General features: G+C 44.7%; 1 protein-coding gene and 1 long non-coding RNA gene across 3 annotated transcripts in view; one reads left to right on the forward strand and one right to left on the reverse strand.

The window, feature by feature from the left end:
• The window catches only part of LOC129397953 (uncharacterized), a 40198-nt gene extending 24680 nt beyond the window's left edge, over nt 1-15518 (reverse strand). For both annotated transcript variants that reach the window (XR_010112423.1, XR_008625601.2), the window contains exons 1-2: nt 15092-15518; nt 14651-14675 (exon numbers count right to left, since the gene is read on the reverse strand). This is a non-coding gene — a long non-coding RNA (uncharacterized LOC129397953). The remainder of the gene's footprint in view (nt 1-14650; nt 14676-15091) is intronic.
• LOC117980810 (small ribosomal subunit protein eS10-like) lies at nt 2375-5547 on the forward strand. The gene has a single exon (XM_034963346.3). The coding sequence runs from the start codon at nt 3098-3100 to the stop codon at nt 3659-3661; it is 564 nt and encodes a 187-aa protein (XP_034819237.1). The 5' UTR covers nt 2375-3097; the 3' UTR covers nt 3662-5547.
• Nucleotides 15519-15526: the final 8 nt, after the last annotated feature.

The following is a 15526-nucleotide window of genomic DNA, read 5'->3' on the forward strand; positions in this document are numbered from 1 at the left end:
TAGGGACGGGGTTTCGCCATGTTAGCCAGGCTGGTCTTGAACTCCTAACCTCAAGTTATCCCCCTGCCTCGGCCTCCCAAAGTGCTGGGATTACAGGCGTGAGCTACCACGCTGGGTCTGTAGGGTGTGGTTCTGGGAAATGGTCCCACAATGGCAGCCATGACATGTGGTGGGCCCCTCCCACCATGTTATTTTCTTTTTATTTCCTTTCTTTATTGTTTAACAATGATTAACTTAATTTTTAAAATTCATAGTTTAAACATCAAACTTTTGAAAAAGTATAGAGTGAAATATATCCCTCCCACCTCTACCCTTCACAACAGATAACCACTATTTCTAGTTTCTTAGCTCCTTGGAGAGTTGTTTTTTTTTTTTTTTTTTGAGACAGGGTCTCACTGGATCAGGGTCAGGATGGAGTACAGTGGTCCAATCATAGCTCACTGTAATCTTGAACTCCTGGGCTCCAGCGATTCTCCCACCTCTGCCTCCCAAGTAGCTGGGACTACATGTAAGTGCCACCATGCCCAGCTAATTAGAAACAAAAAACAAAGAACTTTTTTGGGCTGGGTACAGTGGCTTATACCTATAAGCCTAGCATTTTAGGAGGCTGAGGAGATAGGTCACTTGAGGCCAGGAGTTCCAGACCAGCCTGGCCAACATGGCAAAACCCAATCTCTACTAAAAAAAAAAAAAATTAGCTGGACATAGTGGCACGTGCTTGTAATCCCAGCTATTTGGGAGGCTGAGGTGGGAGAATCACTTGAATCCAGGAGACAGAGGTTGCAATGAGCTGTGATCATGCCACTGAACTCTAGCCTGGGCAACAGAGTGAGACTGTCTCAAAAAAAAAAAAAAAAACCCAAAACTTTTTTGTAGAGATGAAGGTCTCCCTATGTTGCCCAAGCTGGTCTCAAACTCCTGGGTTCAAGTGATGCTTCCACCTTGGCTTCCCAAAGCTCTGTGATCCTTTGAGATTTGTAATGCATTTATAAAATAATATAGTTAGTATCTCTCTTTTTAATATAAATGGTATCTACTATAAACACTGATCTGCACCTTGCTTTCTTCAATTAATATATCTTTGAGAGTTCTTCATGTCAGTATACACAGATACTTCTCATTGTTTCCTATAGGTGCGTACTATTCTGCTATATGCATGTCCCATAATGTATTTAACCAGGCCCTTGTTGATGGGGATTTAAGTTTACAGACTTTTGCTCTCTTTTCCAAAGAGTGCTTCAATGAGTAATCTTGTATACACATCATTTTGCAATCCTGTAACTATAACTGTAGGATAAATTCCTAGAAATGGAATTGGTGAGTTACCAGGTATATACACAGGGAATTTTCGTAGACACTGTCAAACTGTCTTCAACAGGAACTATTTCAGTTTACACATGTATTACGGTTCCTATTTACCTATAGTCATGGCTATTCAAAGTGATATCAATTTTTTGGATTTTTACTAATCCAGTAAGTGATAAATGGTATCTCAGTAATTTTTAATTTAAATTCATCTTGTAGTGAGGATGAGTATTTTTTCAGATGTATAAAGGACATTTATATATACATTTCCTTTTCATTTGTATTTTTCTATTGAGTTGATGGTAATTTTACTGTTATTTTGTAGGAGCTCTTTATATAATATATCCAACATCTTTTAAAAAGTCAGGCTAGGCCGGGCATGGTGGCTCATGCCTGTAATCCCAGCACTTTGGGAGGCCGAGGCGGGCGGATCATGAGGTCAGGAGATGGAGACCATCCTGGCTAACACAGTGAAACCCTGTCTCTACTAAAAATACAAAAAATTAGCCGGGCGTGGTGGCAGGCGCCTGTAGTCCCAGCTACTCAAGAGGCTGAGGCAGGAGAATGGCGAGAACCCGGGAGGCGGAGTTTGCAGTGAGCTGAGATCATGCCACTGCACTCCAGCCTGGGTGACAGAGCAATACCCTGTCTCAAAAAAAAAAAAAGAGTCAGGCTAGTCCCAGCTGGGTGCGGTGGCTCACGCCTGTAATCCCAGAACTTTGGGAGGCCAAGGCGGGCCAATCACCTGAGGTTGGGAGTTGGAGACAAGCTGACCAACATGAAGAAACCCAGTCTCTACTAAAAATACAAAATTAGCCAGGCATGGTGGCGCACACCTGTAATCCCAGCTATTTGGGAGGCTGAAGCAGAAGAATCGCTTGAACCCAGGAGGCAGAGGTTGCAGTGAGCTGAGATCATGCCATTGCATTCCAGCCTGGGCAACAAGAGCGAAACATCATCTCAAAAAAAAAAAAAAAAAAAAAAAAAAAAAGTCAGGCTAGTCCCAAGGTAGTGAGTTACCTTAATCGATTGCTCCCACTAAGTTACAGATCAAACTCCTTGTTTACTCTTTTTTTTTTTTTTTTTTGGTAGAGAAGAGATCTCGCTATGTTGCCCAGGCTGGTAACTCCTGGGCTCAAGTGATCCTCCTATGTCAGTTTCCCAGAGTGCTGGAATTACAGGTGTGACCCACTGCACCTGGCCGTTCTACTCTTTCCTTCTTCCTCACTGCTTTGACTACACTTAAATAAATAGGCTGGGATGGTGGCTCATGCCTACAATCCCCAAAATTCAAAAATTAGCTGGATGTCCAGCCAGGAGTGGTGGTTCACTCCTGTAATCCCAGCACTTTGGGAAGCCAAGGCAGGAGGACTGCTTGAGCTCAGGAGTTCAAGACAAGCCTGGACAACACAGTGAGACCTCTTGGCTACAAATAATAAAAAAAACTAGCTGGGCATGGTGACACACGTCTGTGGTCCCAGGTACCCAGGAGGCTGAGGTAGGGGAATTCCTTGAGCCCAGGCAGTTGAGGCTGCAGTGAGCTGTGATCCCACCACTGCACTCCAGCTTGGGCAACAGAGTGAGATCATGTCTCAAAAAAAGAGAAAAAAATCCTAAAAACAAAAAACAAAAACAAATGTGGTGGTGTGACTATAGTTCCAGCTGCTGCTCTTAGGGAGGCTGAGGCGGGACGATTGCTTGAGCCCAGGAGTTCAAGGTTACAGTGAACCATGATCATGCCACTACACCCCAGCCTGGGCAAGAGAATGAGACCCTGCCTCTAAATCAGTACATGAATAAAAATAAAAAGTCAGGTTTAGCTTTTCCAGCCCCGGCCCCGGCCCCTGCAGCCGCAGAGATGTTGATGCCTAAGAAGAACCGGATTGCCATTTATGAACTCCTTTTTAAGAAGGGAGTCATGGTGGCCAAGAAGGATGTCCACATGCCTAAGCACCCGGAGCTGGCAGACAAGAATGTGCCCAACCTTCATGTCATGAAAGCCATGCAGTCTCTCAAGTCCCGAGGCTACGTGAAGGAACAGTTTGCCTGGAGACATTTCTACTGGTACCTTACCAATGAGGGTATCCAGTATCTCTGTGATTACCTTCATCTGCCCCCGGAGATTGTGCCTGCCACCCTACGCCGTAGGCATCCAGAGACTGGCAGGCCTCTGCCTAAAGGTCTGAAGGGTGAGCAACCTGCGAGACTCACAAGATGGGAAGCTGACAGAGATACCTACAGACGGAGTGCTGTGCCACCTGGTGCCAACAAGAAAGCCGAGTCTGGGGCTGGGTCAGCAACCGAATTCCAGTTTACAGGCAGATTTAGTTGTGGACGTAGTCAGCTACCTCAGTAAAATTGGAGAGGATTCTTTTGCGAATAAACTTACAACCAAAAAAAAAAAAAAAAAAAAGTCAGGTTTAATGGGGGTATAATTTACATACAATAAGATACACGTGCCAGGTGTGGTGGCTCACTCCTATAATCCTAGCACTTTGGGAGGCTGAGGCAGGAGGATCACTTGAGGCTAGGAGTTCAAGATCAGCCTGGGCAACATAAAAATCCCATCTTAAAAAAAAATTTTAAAAAAAAAGACATAAAATATATACCTTTTAGGGGAGCTATCCCTTTTATGTGGAAGGCGTTCCAGCTGGGGGCTACATGTTGGTGATTTGAAGTCTCTATCTGAAAAAAATGAGCTTCAGCCATTGCAGCAAAGGAGTTACTTGGGGCAGGTTGCACTTGGGTCTGGACTGTGGCGGTCTCAGGTATACAGGCAGTGTGTTCAGTGGAAAGTGGGTAAGCACTGGACTCTATTTGGGCTCAAATTCTCTTTTTCCCACATATTAACTATGCAATCTTGTTCAGATTATATCATCTCCTTCAGTCTCAGTTTCCTTATCAGTAAAAAAAGCTTCAAAATCAAATCCCATCAGATAACATAATGAAAGCACATTGCCTAGTGCTGACACAAACTAGGTGCTTAATAAATGTTAGTTTCCCTTCTCTCCCAGTAAAAGCCAAGCCACTAAAAGATAACATGCCATAGGGCAGCAGAATGGCGTATGTGTGTGGGTGTGTTTGTGTGTTTGTGTGTGTCTCATTCCCAACCACAACCTCAGGTTCTGCTGGAGTATGAAGCCATATAGAGGCCACTCATGATCCTGTTTCCAGCTTGGCACCCCTAGAATCAGACTGAAAGCTTCCTGCGTTAATAGAATACTCCCTCACCAAAGATCATATCTATCTAAGAAAAGACATTTCAAGAGTGAGTCATAGGGCCGGCGGGGTGGCTCATGCCTGTAATCCCAACACTTTGAGAGGCTGAGGTGGGCAGATAGATTGGGCCCAGAAGTTCAAGACTAGCCTGGGCAATACCGTGAAACCCAGTCTCTTCAAAAAAATACAAAAGATATGGTGGCATGCATCTGTAGTCCCAGCTACTCGGGAGGCTGGGGTGGGAGGATCACTTGAGCCCGGGAGGCAGAGGTTGCAGTGAGCTGAGATTGTACCACCGCATTCCAGCCTGGGTGACAGATTGAGAACTTGTCTCAAAAAAATAAAAAATAAAAAAGTGAGTAATAACACCTCTTCAGTAAGCTGCTACTCAAAACTACCCTGCCAAACCCGTTCTTCTGCCTTAGTGATTAGTGCCTGCCCAGCTTCCGCCTAACACCACAACGTGTTGGTCCAACAGCTTTAGATTAATAAAGAGGTTCAACAAAGAACATGTTCCCCAGGCCCTGGGACTTTGGCCTTTTCTATTCTTAGTAGTGAGCCCTTTGTTTACTGTGAGGGAGCCAGGACAGTAACAGCAGAACTAATGAATAATTATTTCCTTCCCACATAGCCAGGCAAAGATGGGTGGTGTCTGCCACCACCTTGTAGGTGCCAGATGGGCATCCTCATCGTAGTCTTAGTGTTGTTCTCATTTGCCCAGGCTAGGTGGAGAAAGCTTTGTCTCCAGATACCCATGGCCTTGGAAAGCAGCAGCTAGGTCACCTCCCAAGCGATTTCACTTGCAGGGTAGAGTGGGATGAAGATTGCCAGCCACAGTCATCCCAGCCACAGCTATGTTTACACCTACCTGGGAGGCCTGGCGTGAGCTTTTACAACCCTACATCCAGCTGTTGTTTCCAAATAGAAAGATGCAGTTTTAGCCTTCTGAGTCCACTTCATGGCCACAAGCTCTCAGTTCAAAATGAAAAGTTAGCAGGGAAGGCCACAATGGTATGATCTTTCTCAGTGAGGCATCCATCAACAGATCAGCAGCTCTGGAAGTATCACTCAGAGTACAGAAGCAAGTCTGTCTTTGGAATTCAGCCTCTCCCCTGCACTTCAGGGCCCTGAGGTTTGGCAATGGAACTAAGAATTGTAGATTCTGAAGAGTGCTTAACAGATGGAGGAGTCAACAGCCAACGATGGCTGCAAAGCGAAGCTGATATGATGGAGTAGAAACAAGGTGTAAAAACAAACAAAACAACAAAGTGAAACTGAAGTATCTTATTGGGAGAAGAAAAATGCCTCTCCAGTTCCACAGCTCATCCCCTGTGTGACCCTGAAGAGGTTTGGAGGGATTCCTGGATTTGGAATTCAAGAGACCTAGGTTTTGGGTACTTATTCTTACTGACAGTCCCAACACTATCCACCAATTACTGCATGCTTACCATGCAGTGCTAAGTGCTTTATTATTCGTTTTTTGTTTGTTTGTTTGTTTTTTGAGACGGAGTCTCGCTCTGTCGCCCAGGCTGGAGTGCAGTGGCGCGATCTCGGCTCACTGCAAGCTCCGCCTCCCAGGTTCACTCCATTCTCCTGCCTCAGCCTCTTGAGTAGCTGGGACTACAGGCACCCGCCACCACGCCCGGCTAACTTTTTGTATTTTTAGTAGAGATGGGGTTTCACCGTGTTAGTCAGGATGGTCTCAATCTCTTGACCTCGTGATCCGCCTGTCTTGGCCTCCCAAAGTGCTGGGATTACAGGCATGAGCCACCACACCCTGCCAAGTGCTTTATGAGAATGATCTTAATCAGCCCTCACAGCCATGACCCTCTGAAGGAGGTACTATTATCATCTCCATTTTACAGATGAGAAAGCTGAGACACAAAGAGGTTAAGCAACTTCCCCAAGATCAAAGCAGCAGCTTGTGGTGATACTGGGATTCAAACACAGGCAGACTGGATCTAGAGGCTGTGCTCATGACCATTGTGCTACTGCCTTTTGATAAAGTTGTCTTATCATAGTCCTTACCAAAAAAGGCTGTAATTCTTTGTTTAAATGCTTATGTCCCACACTAAACTTGATGATGGGCACAGTGTGTTACTCATTTTCCTATTAATGGTGGCCAACAGAGACCTGAACACAAAGAGAATGCTCAGTAAACATTTGTTGAATAACTATTACTTTTTGTGTTTCAGCATTGTGGAAAGATATAGGAGAGTTGAGGAAGGTGTAGTTTACTATGGAACTAAGGACCCAAGTCTTCTGGTGGTGACAATGGAAATTACCACCTTAAACTGGTACTTCCTTTGAGTTAGGCTTTGCAGACTGGGTTAGGCAAGACCAGTGGTTGCAGCTGTACATACCATTTTGGGCCCAGGATGCGTTTTTATACTTCTTCTTTGACAACAGTACTCCCCCAAGTTTTGGGTATTCCTCCTTCTCTCCCTGAGGTTTAAGTGGAACTGGCAATCACAGTTTTCTACTCATCCCCAACCAAGGAGGATTCTTGATGTATAAGTGTGCCCATTTAGGTCCTTCCCTGGCTTCTGGCATTATGTGCTAGAAGAATGGAAGTTTGGAGATAAATGAGGCTGTCCCATCTGTGTGGAGGAAACCAGGCTGCAATGTGGGACGATGAGGCCAGTGTGCAAAGAGAAGCAAACAAGCAGAGATGAGAAAAGGAGAGAGACCGAGTGACATTATTTCAGGCCCTAGGTCAATCACACCTGAGGATAAATCTACCCTTCAATGTCCCAGCTTGCTGAGCCTCTATATCCTATTTACCTAAGCAGGTTTAAGTAGGGTTTTGTCATATGCAACTAGAAAATTTCTTCCAGGCATAAGCCACCACACCCGGCCTACTGGAAGAATTTTTTAGGAAGGGATAAAGCTAAGTAACTCAACTGGTTAATTTACATAGACTGTTATATTAAAATAGCAGATATGAGTTGTAATAATTAAAACACTTGGTAGAGGCAAATCAATAGACCAATGAAACAGACCAGAAAGCCCAGAGATTAAATAGAATGTAGAGGAGTTTAGCCTATAATAAAATAGGATTTCACATTGGTAGGAAAAATGATAGATTTTCAAAAACTGGTGCTAGGATAACTAGGTTGATGTTTGTGAAAAGAAAAATTAGCATAGATCCCTCTTCCACACCTTACTTTAAAATAAGTTCCAGATGCATAAAGGATATAAACATGAAAAAAATGAAATAATAAAAGAATTAGAAAAAATGAGCTAGGCATAGTGGCTCACACCTATAATCCCAGCACTTTGGGAGGCCAAGGCGGGAGGATCACTTGAGTCCAGGAGTTCAAGACCAGCCTGGGTAACATAGCAAGACTTTGTCTCTAAAAAAAATTTTTTTAAATTATTAGCCAGGCATGGTGGTATGTGCCTATAGTACCAGCTGCTTGGGAGGCTCAGGTGGGAGGACTGCTTGAGCCCAAAAGGCCAAGGCTGCAGTGAGCTATGACTGCACCACCACACTCCAGCCTGAGTGACAGAGTGAGACTGTCTTTCTTTTTTTCTCTTTCAGTGAGATGCAGTTAGAGGTCCTTCTCAAAAGAAAAAAAAAGAAGAAAGAAAGAAAGAAAAAAAGAAAAGAAAAATATGTGGGAGAATTTTTTTTTTATTTTTTTTGAGATGGAGTCTTGCTCTTTCACCCAAGCTGGAGTGCAGTGGCATGATCTCGACTCACTGCAGCCTCTGCCTCCCAGGTTCAAGCGATTCTCGTGCCTCAGCCTCCTGAGTAGCTGGGATTACAGGCATGTGCCACCATGCCCAGCTAATTTTTGTATTTTTAGTAGAGACGGGGTTTTGCCATGTTGGCCAGGCTGGTCTCAAACTCCTGACCTCAGGCAATCTACCTACCTCTGCCTCCCAAAGTGCTGGGATTACAGGCGTGAGCCACCATGCCCAGCCAATGTGTGAGAGAATTTAAACAAATAATCTTAGAAAGGTGAAGGCCTATCTACATGTGACATAAAACCCAGAAGTCAAAAAAGAAAAGATAAATAAGTTTGACCAACATACAAATTAAAACCTTTTTTTCAGGATAAAAACTACCCAAAATAATGCCAAAGACAAATAACAAGTGGAAAAATATCTGCAAATCATATAAGAGGCATGGAGTTAATTTCCTTAATATATGAAGAGCTCTCTACAAATCAATAAGAAAAGGATGAGACTAGGGCCAGGCATGGTGGCTCATGCCTGTAATCCCAGCACTTTGGGAGGCCAAGGCAGGCAGATTACGAGGTCAGGAGATCGAGATCATACTGGCTAAGATGGTGAAACCCTGTCTCTCCTAAAAAATACAAAAAAATTAGCTGAGCATGGTGGTGGGCGCCTGTAGTCCCAGCTACTCGGGAGGCTGAGGCAGGAGAGTGGTGTGAACCCGGGAGGCAGAGCCTGCAGTGAGCTGAGATCCCACTACTGCACTCCAGCCTGGGCGATAGAGCGAGACTCCATCTCAAAAAAAAAAAAAAAAAAGAAAGAAAGAAAAAGAAAAACGAAAAAGAAAAAAAGGATGAGACTAACAACATAACAGATAAAGGGGCAAAGAATATAAAAAGGCAGTCAGGCAATCCCAGTACTTTGGGAGGCCAAGGCGGGTGGATCATTTGAGGTCAGGAATTAGGACACCAGCCTAGCCAACGTGGTGAAAGCTCGTCTCTACAAAAAATACAAAAATTAGCCAGGTGTGGTGGCGGGCGCCTGTAATCCCAGCTACCTGGGAGGCTGAGGCATGAGAATCACTTGAGCCCAGGAGATGGAGTTTGTAGTGAGCCAAGATCACACCACTGCACTCCAACCTGGGTGACAGAGTGAGACTCTGTCGCAAACCAGCCTGGGTGGGACAGAGTGAGACTCTGTCTCAAACCAACCTGGGTGACAGAGTGAGACTCTGTCAGAAAAAAAAAAAAAGGCAATCTACAAAGAAGGATCTGTGAAATATATATATATATTTTTTTGGGACAGGGTCTCATTCTGTCGCCTGGGCTGTAGTGCAGTGGCACAATCACGACTGAGTACAGCCTCAATCTCCTGGGCTTAAGTGATCCTCCCACCTTAGCCTTCTGAGTAGCTGAAACTACAGGTGTGTGACACCATGCCCGGCTAATATTTGTATTTTTTGTAGAGACAGGGTCTCACCATGTTGCCCAGGCTCATTGGACTTTTTAACATATGAAATATGTTCACCTTTATTCATATGGAGAAACACAAATTAAAATTATAATACAGCCAGGCGCAGTGGCTCACGCCTGTGCACTTTGGGAGGCCGAAGTGGGCAGATCACTTGAGGCCAAGAGTTCAAGACCAGCCTGGAAAACATGCTGAAATCCCAACTCCACCAAAAATACAAAAATTAGCCAGGTGTGGTGGCGTGCACGTGTAATCTCAGCTACTTGGGAGGCTGAGGCATGAGAATCACTTGAACCCAGGAGGCAGAGTTTGCAGTGTGCCAAGACTGGGCCACTGCACTCCAGCCTCGGTGACAGAGTGAGACTGTGTCTCAAAAAAGAAATGATAACACAATGACATTTTTTATTTATCAGATACAGTAAAAAAGCACTCTCAAATATAACCACAATGAAGGGCGATTTAGCATTATTTTTCAAAATTACAAATGCAAAGAAAGCTCTTCAACCTAGCAATTTCACTCCTAGAATTTTATCTTTTTTTTTTTCCTTTCTTTTTTTGAGATGGAGTTTTGCTCGTTGCCCACGCTGGAGTGCAATGGCACGGTCTTGGCTCACTGCAACCTCTGCCTCCCGGGTTCAAGTGATTCTCCTGCCTCAGCTTCCCAAGTAGCTGGGATTACAGGTGTGTGCCATCACGCCTGGCTAATTTTTCTATTTTTAGTAGAGAATGTTTCACCATGTTTTCATGGTTTCATCATGTTGGCCAGGCTGGTTGCGAACTTCTGACCTCAGGTGATCCACCCACCTTGGCCTCCCAAAGTGCTGGGATTACAAGTGTGAGCCACCGCACCCAGCCAATCTTTTTTATTTATTTTATTTATTTTTTTGAGACAGATTCTCACTCTGTCACCTAGGCTGGAGTGCAATGGTGCCGTCTCCCCTCACTGCAACCTCCACCTCCTGGGTCCAAGTGATTCTCCTGCCTCAGTCTCCCGAGTAGCTGGGATTACAGGTGCGTGCCACCACACCTGGCTAATTTTTCTACTTTTAGTAGAGACAGGGTTTCACCATCTTGGTCAGGCTGGTCTTGAACTCCTGACTTCAGGTGATCCACCTGCCTTGGCCTCCCAAAGTGCTGGGATTATAGGTCTGAACCACAGTGCCCAGCCCAAACTTTATCTTATAAACATATTTGCATGTCTGTGAATTAATGATGTACTGCAGCATCACTAAATTAGAAAGAGACAGGAAACAATTTAAGCATTCATCAATAAAGGACTGATTAATATATGGAGGTACATCTACACAACGAAATACTATGCATCTGTAAAATAGAACCAGGAAACATATTTTTGTTTGCATATGGATAATCTTTTTCTGGAAAGATATGTAAGAAACTGGGAACAAGGGGCTGGGTGCAGTGGCTTACGCCTGTAATCCCAGCACTTTAGGAGGCCAAGGCAGGTGGATCACTTGAGGCCAGGAGTTCAAGATCAGCCTGGCCAACATGGTGAAACCCTGTCTCTACTAAAAATAGAAAAATTAGCTGGGCGTGGCAGTGCACACCTGTAGTCCCAGCTACTGGGGAGGCTGAGGCAGGAGAATCACTTGAACCCGGGAGGTGGAGGTTGCAGTGATCCAAGAGCACACCATTGCACTCCAGCCTGGGCTACAGAGTGAGACTCTGTCTCTATTAAAAAAAAAAAAAAAAAGAGGCCGGGCGTGGTGGCTCATGCCTGTAATCCCAGCACTTTGGGAGGTTGAGTTGGGTGAATCACGAGGTCAGGAGATTGAGACCACCCTGGCTAACACAGTGAAACCCCATCTCTACTAAAAATACAAAAATTAGCTGGCCGTGGTAGCAGGCGCCTGTAGTCCCAGCTACTCGGGAGGCTGAGGCAGGAGAATGGCGTGAACCTGGAAGGCGGAGATTGCAGTGAGCTGAGATCACGCCACTGTACTCCAGCCTGGGCGACAGAGCAAGGCTCTCTCTCAAAAAAAAAAAAAAAAAAAAAAGAAGAAGTAAAGAAAAAGAAAAGAAACTGGGAACAAGGGTGTGGCTGGGAAACATTTTTGTGGTTTTCTAATTTTCTACCATGTGTATACACTACCTATTCAAATATAAGTAAATAAAATACATTTTAAATGTAAAATACCTTAAGAACAACATAGATGTGTTATGAAGTAGATTACTAACTGTGAGTTTTTAGGACACCACGCAAGAGCACAAGATTTCAAGGGCATTTCAAGCTCAGGTGGGCACTAGGGATTTTGGCTATAGACCTAGAGGAATGAGGGTGACAAATGAACTCTCTCAGTTGCCTTGGACATTCAGAGAAAAAGTGTGAAAAGCACTGCTTTACAAGATAGCAGGGCCTATGGGCAGGAAATGATGCAGATACCCCTTGGGACTTGGAGATAAGGTCACTCTGAGCATATATATATATGTATATATACATATATGTCAAGGTCCAACCTGGAAAACCATTCTAAGTCTTTAAAACACAAGGAACAGGCTGGGCGCGGTGGCTCACGCCTGTAATCCCAGCACTTTGGGAGGCCGAGGCGGGTGGATCACAAGGTCAGGAGATCAAGACCATCCTGGCTAACATGGTGAAACCCCGTCTCTGCTAAAAAATACAAAAAATTAGCCGGGCATGGTGGCAGGCGCCTGTAGTCCCAGCTACTCGGGAGGCTGAGGCAGGAGAATGGCGTGAACCCGGGAAGCGGAGCTTGCAGTGAGCCGAGATTGTGCCGCTGCACTCCAGCCTGGGCGAGAGTGCGAGACTCCGTCTCAAAAAAAAAAAAAAAAAAACCACAGGGAACTTAATCCAGATAAATGGTTTATACAGGTGTTGGCAGAGACAAAAAGCCAAACAGAATAGTCAAATAGCCCAGACAGAGATGAGTGACAGCAAGAAGCTACTGCCACCCTTACACTAGAGGGACAGGACAACACTGTGCTACCAGAGCTCAGGGTCTAGGATCAACTACTACAAGTTAGATCCAAGTAGGTTGTAGGAGACAGCCTGATGTTGAGGGGTGGGGAGAGGATGGATACTCTGGCTTGGAGGTGGTGTCAGGGTAGGAGATACTCTGGCTTTTTCCTTGATCTCTCCAATCTCCAGAAAATGCCTCCAATTGATGGAGCCCAGCAATTCAGCTTGGAAGTCAACCAGTATTGGAGTCCAGCCCATGCAGCCTTCATGGAGTCAGTCCACCACTGACTTTTTTTTTTTTTTTTATTTGAGTCGGAGTCTCGCTCTGTTGCCAGGCTGGAGTGCAGTGGCATGATCTCAGCTCACTGGAACCTCCACCTCCTGGGTTCAAGCCATTCTCCTGCCTCAGCCTCCTGAGTAGCTGGGACTACAGGTGCGCACCACCATGCCCAGCTAATTTTTGTATTTTTAGTACAAACGGGTTTTCACCATGTTGGCCAGAATGGTCTTAATCTCTTGACCTCGTGATCTGTCCGCCTCGGCCTCCCAAAGTGTTGGGATTACAGGCGTGCGTGCCACCACGCCTGACCTTTTTTTTTTTTTTTAATAGTGATGGAGTCTCACTCCACTGCCCAGGCTGGAGTGCCGTGGCCAGACCATAGCTCACTGTAGCCTCCAACTTCTGGGCTCAAGTGATCCTTCTACCTCAGCCTCCTGAGTAGCTGGGATTACCAGTGTGAGCTACTGAACCCGGCTTCCACTGCCATTTTGAAAAGAGCAGGGGAAAAGTGAAGAATAGACTTGAAAGCAAAAAAAAAAAAAGGCCAGGGTCAGCACAGAGGGAAATCAGGAAGAAATCAAAACATAACTGATGGGCCGAGCGTGGTGGCTCATGCCTGTAATCCCAGCACTTTGGGAAGTTGAGGCTGGGAGATCATTTGAGGTCAGGAGTTCGAGACCAGCCTAGCCAATGTGGTGAAACCCTGTCTCTACTAAAAATACAAAAAAATGAGCCGGGCATGGTGGCACACACCTGTAATCCCAGCTACTCGGGAGGCTGAGGCATGAGAATCTCTTGAACCCAGGAAGCGGAGGTTGCAGTGAGCCGAGACAGTGCCACTGCACTCCAGCCTGGGTGACAGAGTGAGAACGTATCTCAGAAAAAACCAAAAACCAAAACAAAATAAACAACATAACTGATGAATCCATTCCCTTGAGGAAAATCAACTGAAGGTACCTGGACAAAGGTGGGTTTCTGGAAATGCAACATCAAGACCCAGGCATTTTCTGCAAAATGTCCTTTATAGCTGGTTTGTCCAAACTAGGATCTAGATGTAGATGATACACTACATCTGGTTGTTATGTCTCTTAATATTTAAATTTAGAAAAATACCTTTTCCTAAATTAGTGAAGGAAAGAGGCCAGTTGTCCTTACAACATCCTACTGCCAGAATTTGTTTGCTGCCTTTTGCTTTCCTTTAGCTGATCCTATAGCCTATCCTGTTAACTTGATTAGATCTAAGTTAAACATTTTTTAAAAATTATTTTTAATTTTTGTGGCTACTAAACATTTTTTATAATATGTCATAGTTGTTGGGTATAGAGGCTAACACATGTAATCCCAGAACTTTGGGAGGCTGAGGTGGGAAATTGCTTGAAGTCAGGAGTTTGAGACCCTTCTTCTGCAAAAAATTTAAAAAATTAACAAGGGTATGGTGTCAGGTGCCTGTAGTCCCAGGTACTTGGAAGGTGAAGAGGGAGGATTGCTTGATCCCGGGAGGTTGAGGCTGAAGTGAGCTGTGATAGAACCACTGCATTCCAGCCTGGGCAACAGGGCGAGACCCTCTCTCAAAAAAAAAAAAAAAAAAAGTCATAGTTGATGGTAGCTACTTAATATTGTCATCCCAGCAGGAGACACATAATATCTGGTTGTTCTGCCATTATGTTAAGATTTACCACGGTGTTATGGTGGTAAGAGCCGGGGCACAGTTAACTTACCCCTTAGGACGAGGAAGTAATCTTTGTGGTACTTACTCTTTCTAAAGGTCAGTTTCCTCATCTGAAATGTGAATAAATAGGGTTGTTGAACGGATTAAGTAAATCAATGCATTTAAAGAACCTATGACATAGTAAACATTCAAATAAACTAGCAATTATTATTATTATTTGGTTGCAATTCTACCATCAGAGAACATAGGGTAGAAGAACAAAAACAAAAACTCCCTCTCCTCAGGTCCCAACGCTTGCTAATATTTCCCTTTTCTAAAAGGAGGAAGGCCATTTTGGAGTCTGACAGACCAGGCTGGAAGTTTGGCCTTATTGCTAGAACAGGTGGTATCTGTGGACAAGTTACTTCTATCAATTTTCTCCTATGTAATAATTACCTTTTGTGGAGGGGTTAGTGTGTATATTGTATTAAACACTTACAAGGATCTTCACATGTAATTCTTCCTTGAATCCTACAATAATTATTACCTGCCGGGCGCGGTGGCTCACGCCTGTAATCCCAGCACTTCGGGAGGCCGAGGCGGGCAGATTACTTGAGGTCAGGAGTTGAAGACCATCCTGGTTAACACGGTGAAACCCCGTCTCTACTAAAAATACAAAAAAATTAGCCGGGCGTGGTGGCATGCGCCTGTAATCCCAGCTACTCGGGAGGCTGAAGCAGGAGAATGGCGTGAACCCGGGAGGTGGAGCTTGCAGTGAACCGAGATAGCGCCACTGCACTCCAGCCTGAGCGACAGAGTGAGACTCCGTCTCAAAAAACAAAACAAAACAAAAACAAAAATAAATTTAAAAAAGACGAGACAACCTTTCTCTATCCTCTGTAAAGTTGGACTCCCCTCTTCCCTGCTTCGCTTTGCTCCACCTAACCCACTACTATAAATATTTACCATTTTTTTGAGACAG

This window comes from Pan paniscus, chromosome 5, assembly GCF_029289425.2.
Source record: "Pan paniscus chromosome 5, NHGRI_mPanPan1-v2.0_pri, whole genome shotgun sequence".
Lineage (NCBI taxonomy): Eukaryota > Metazoa > Chordata > Mammalia > Primates > Hominidae > Pan > Pan paniscus.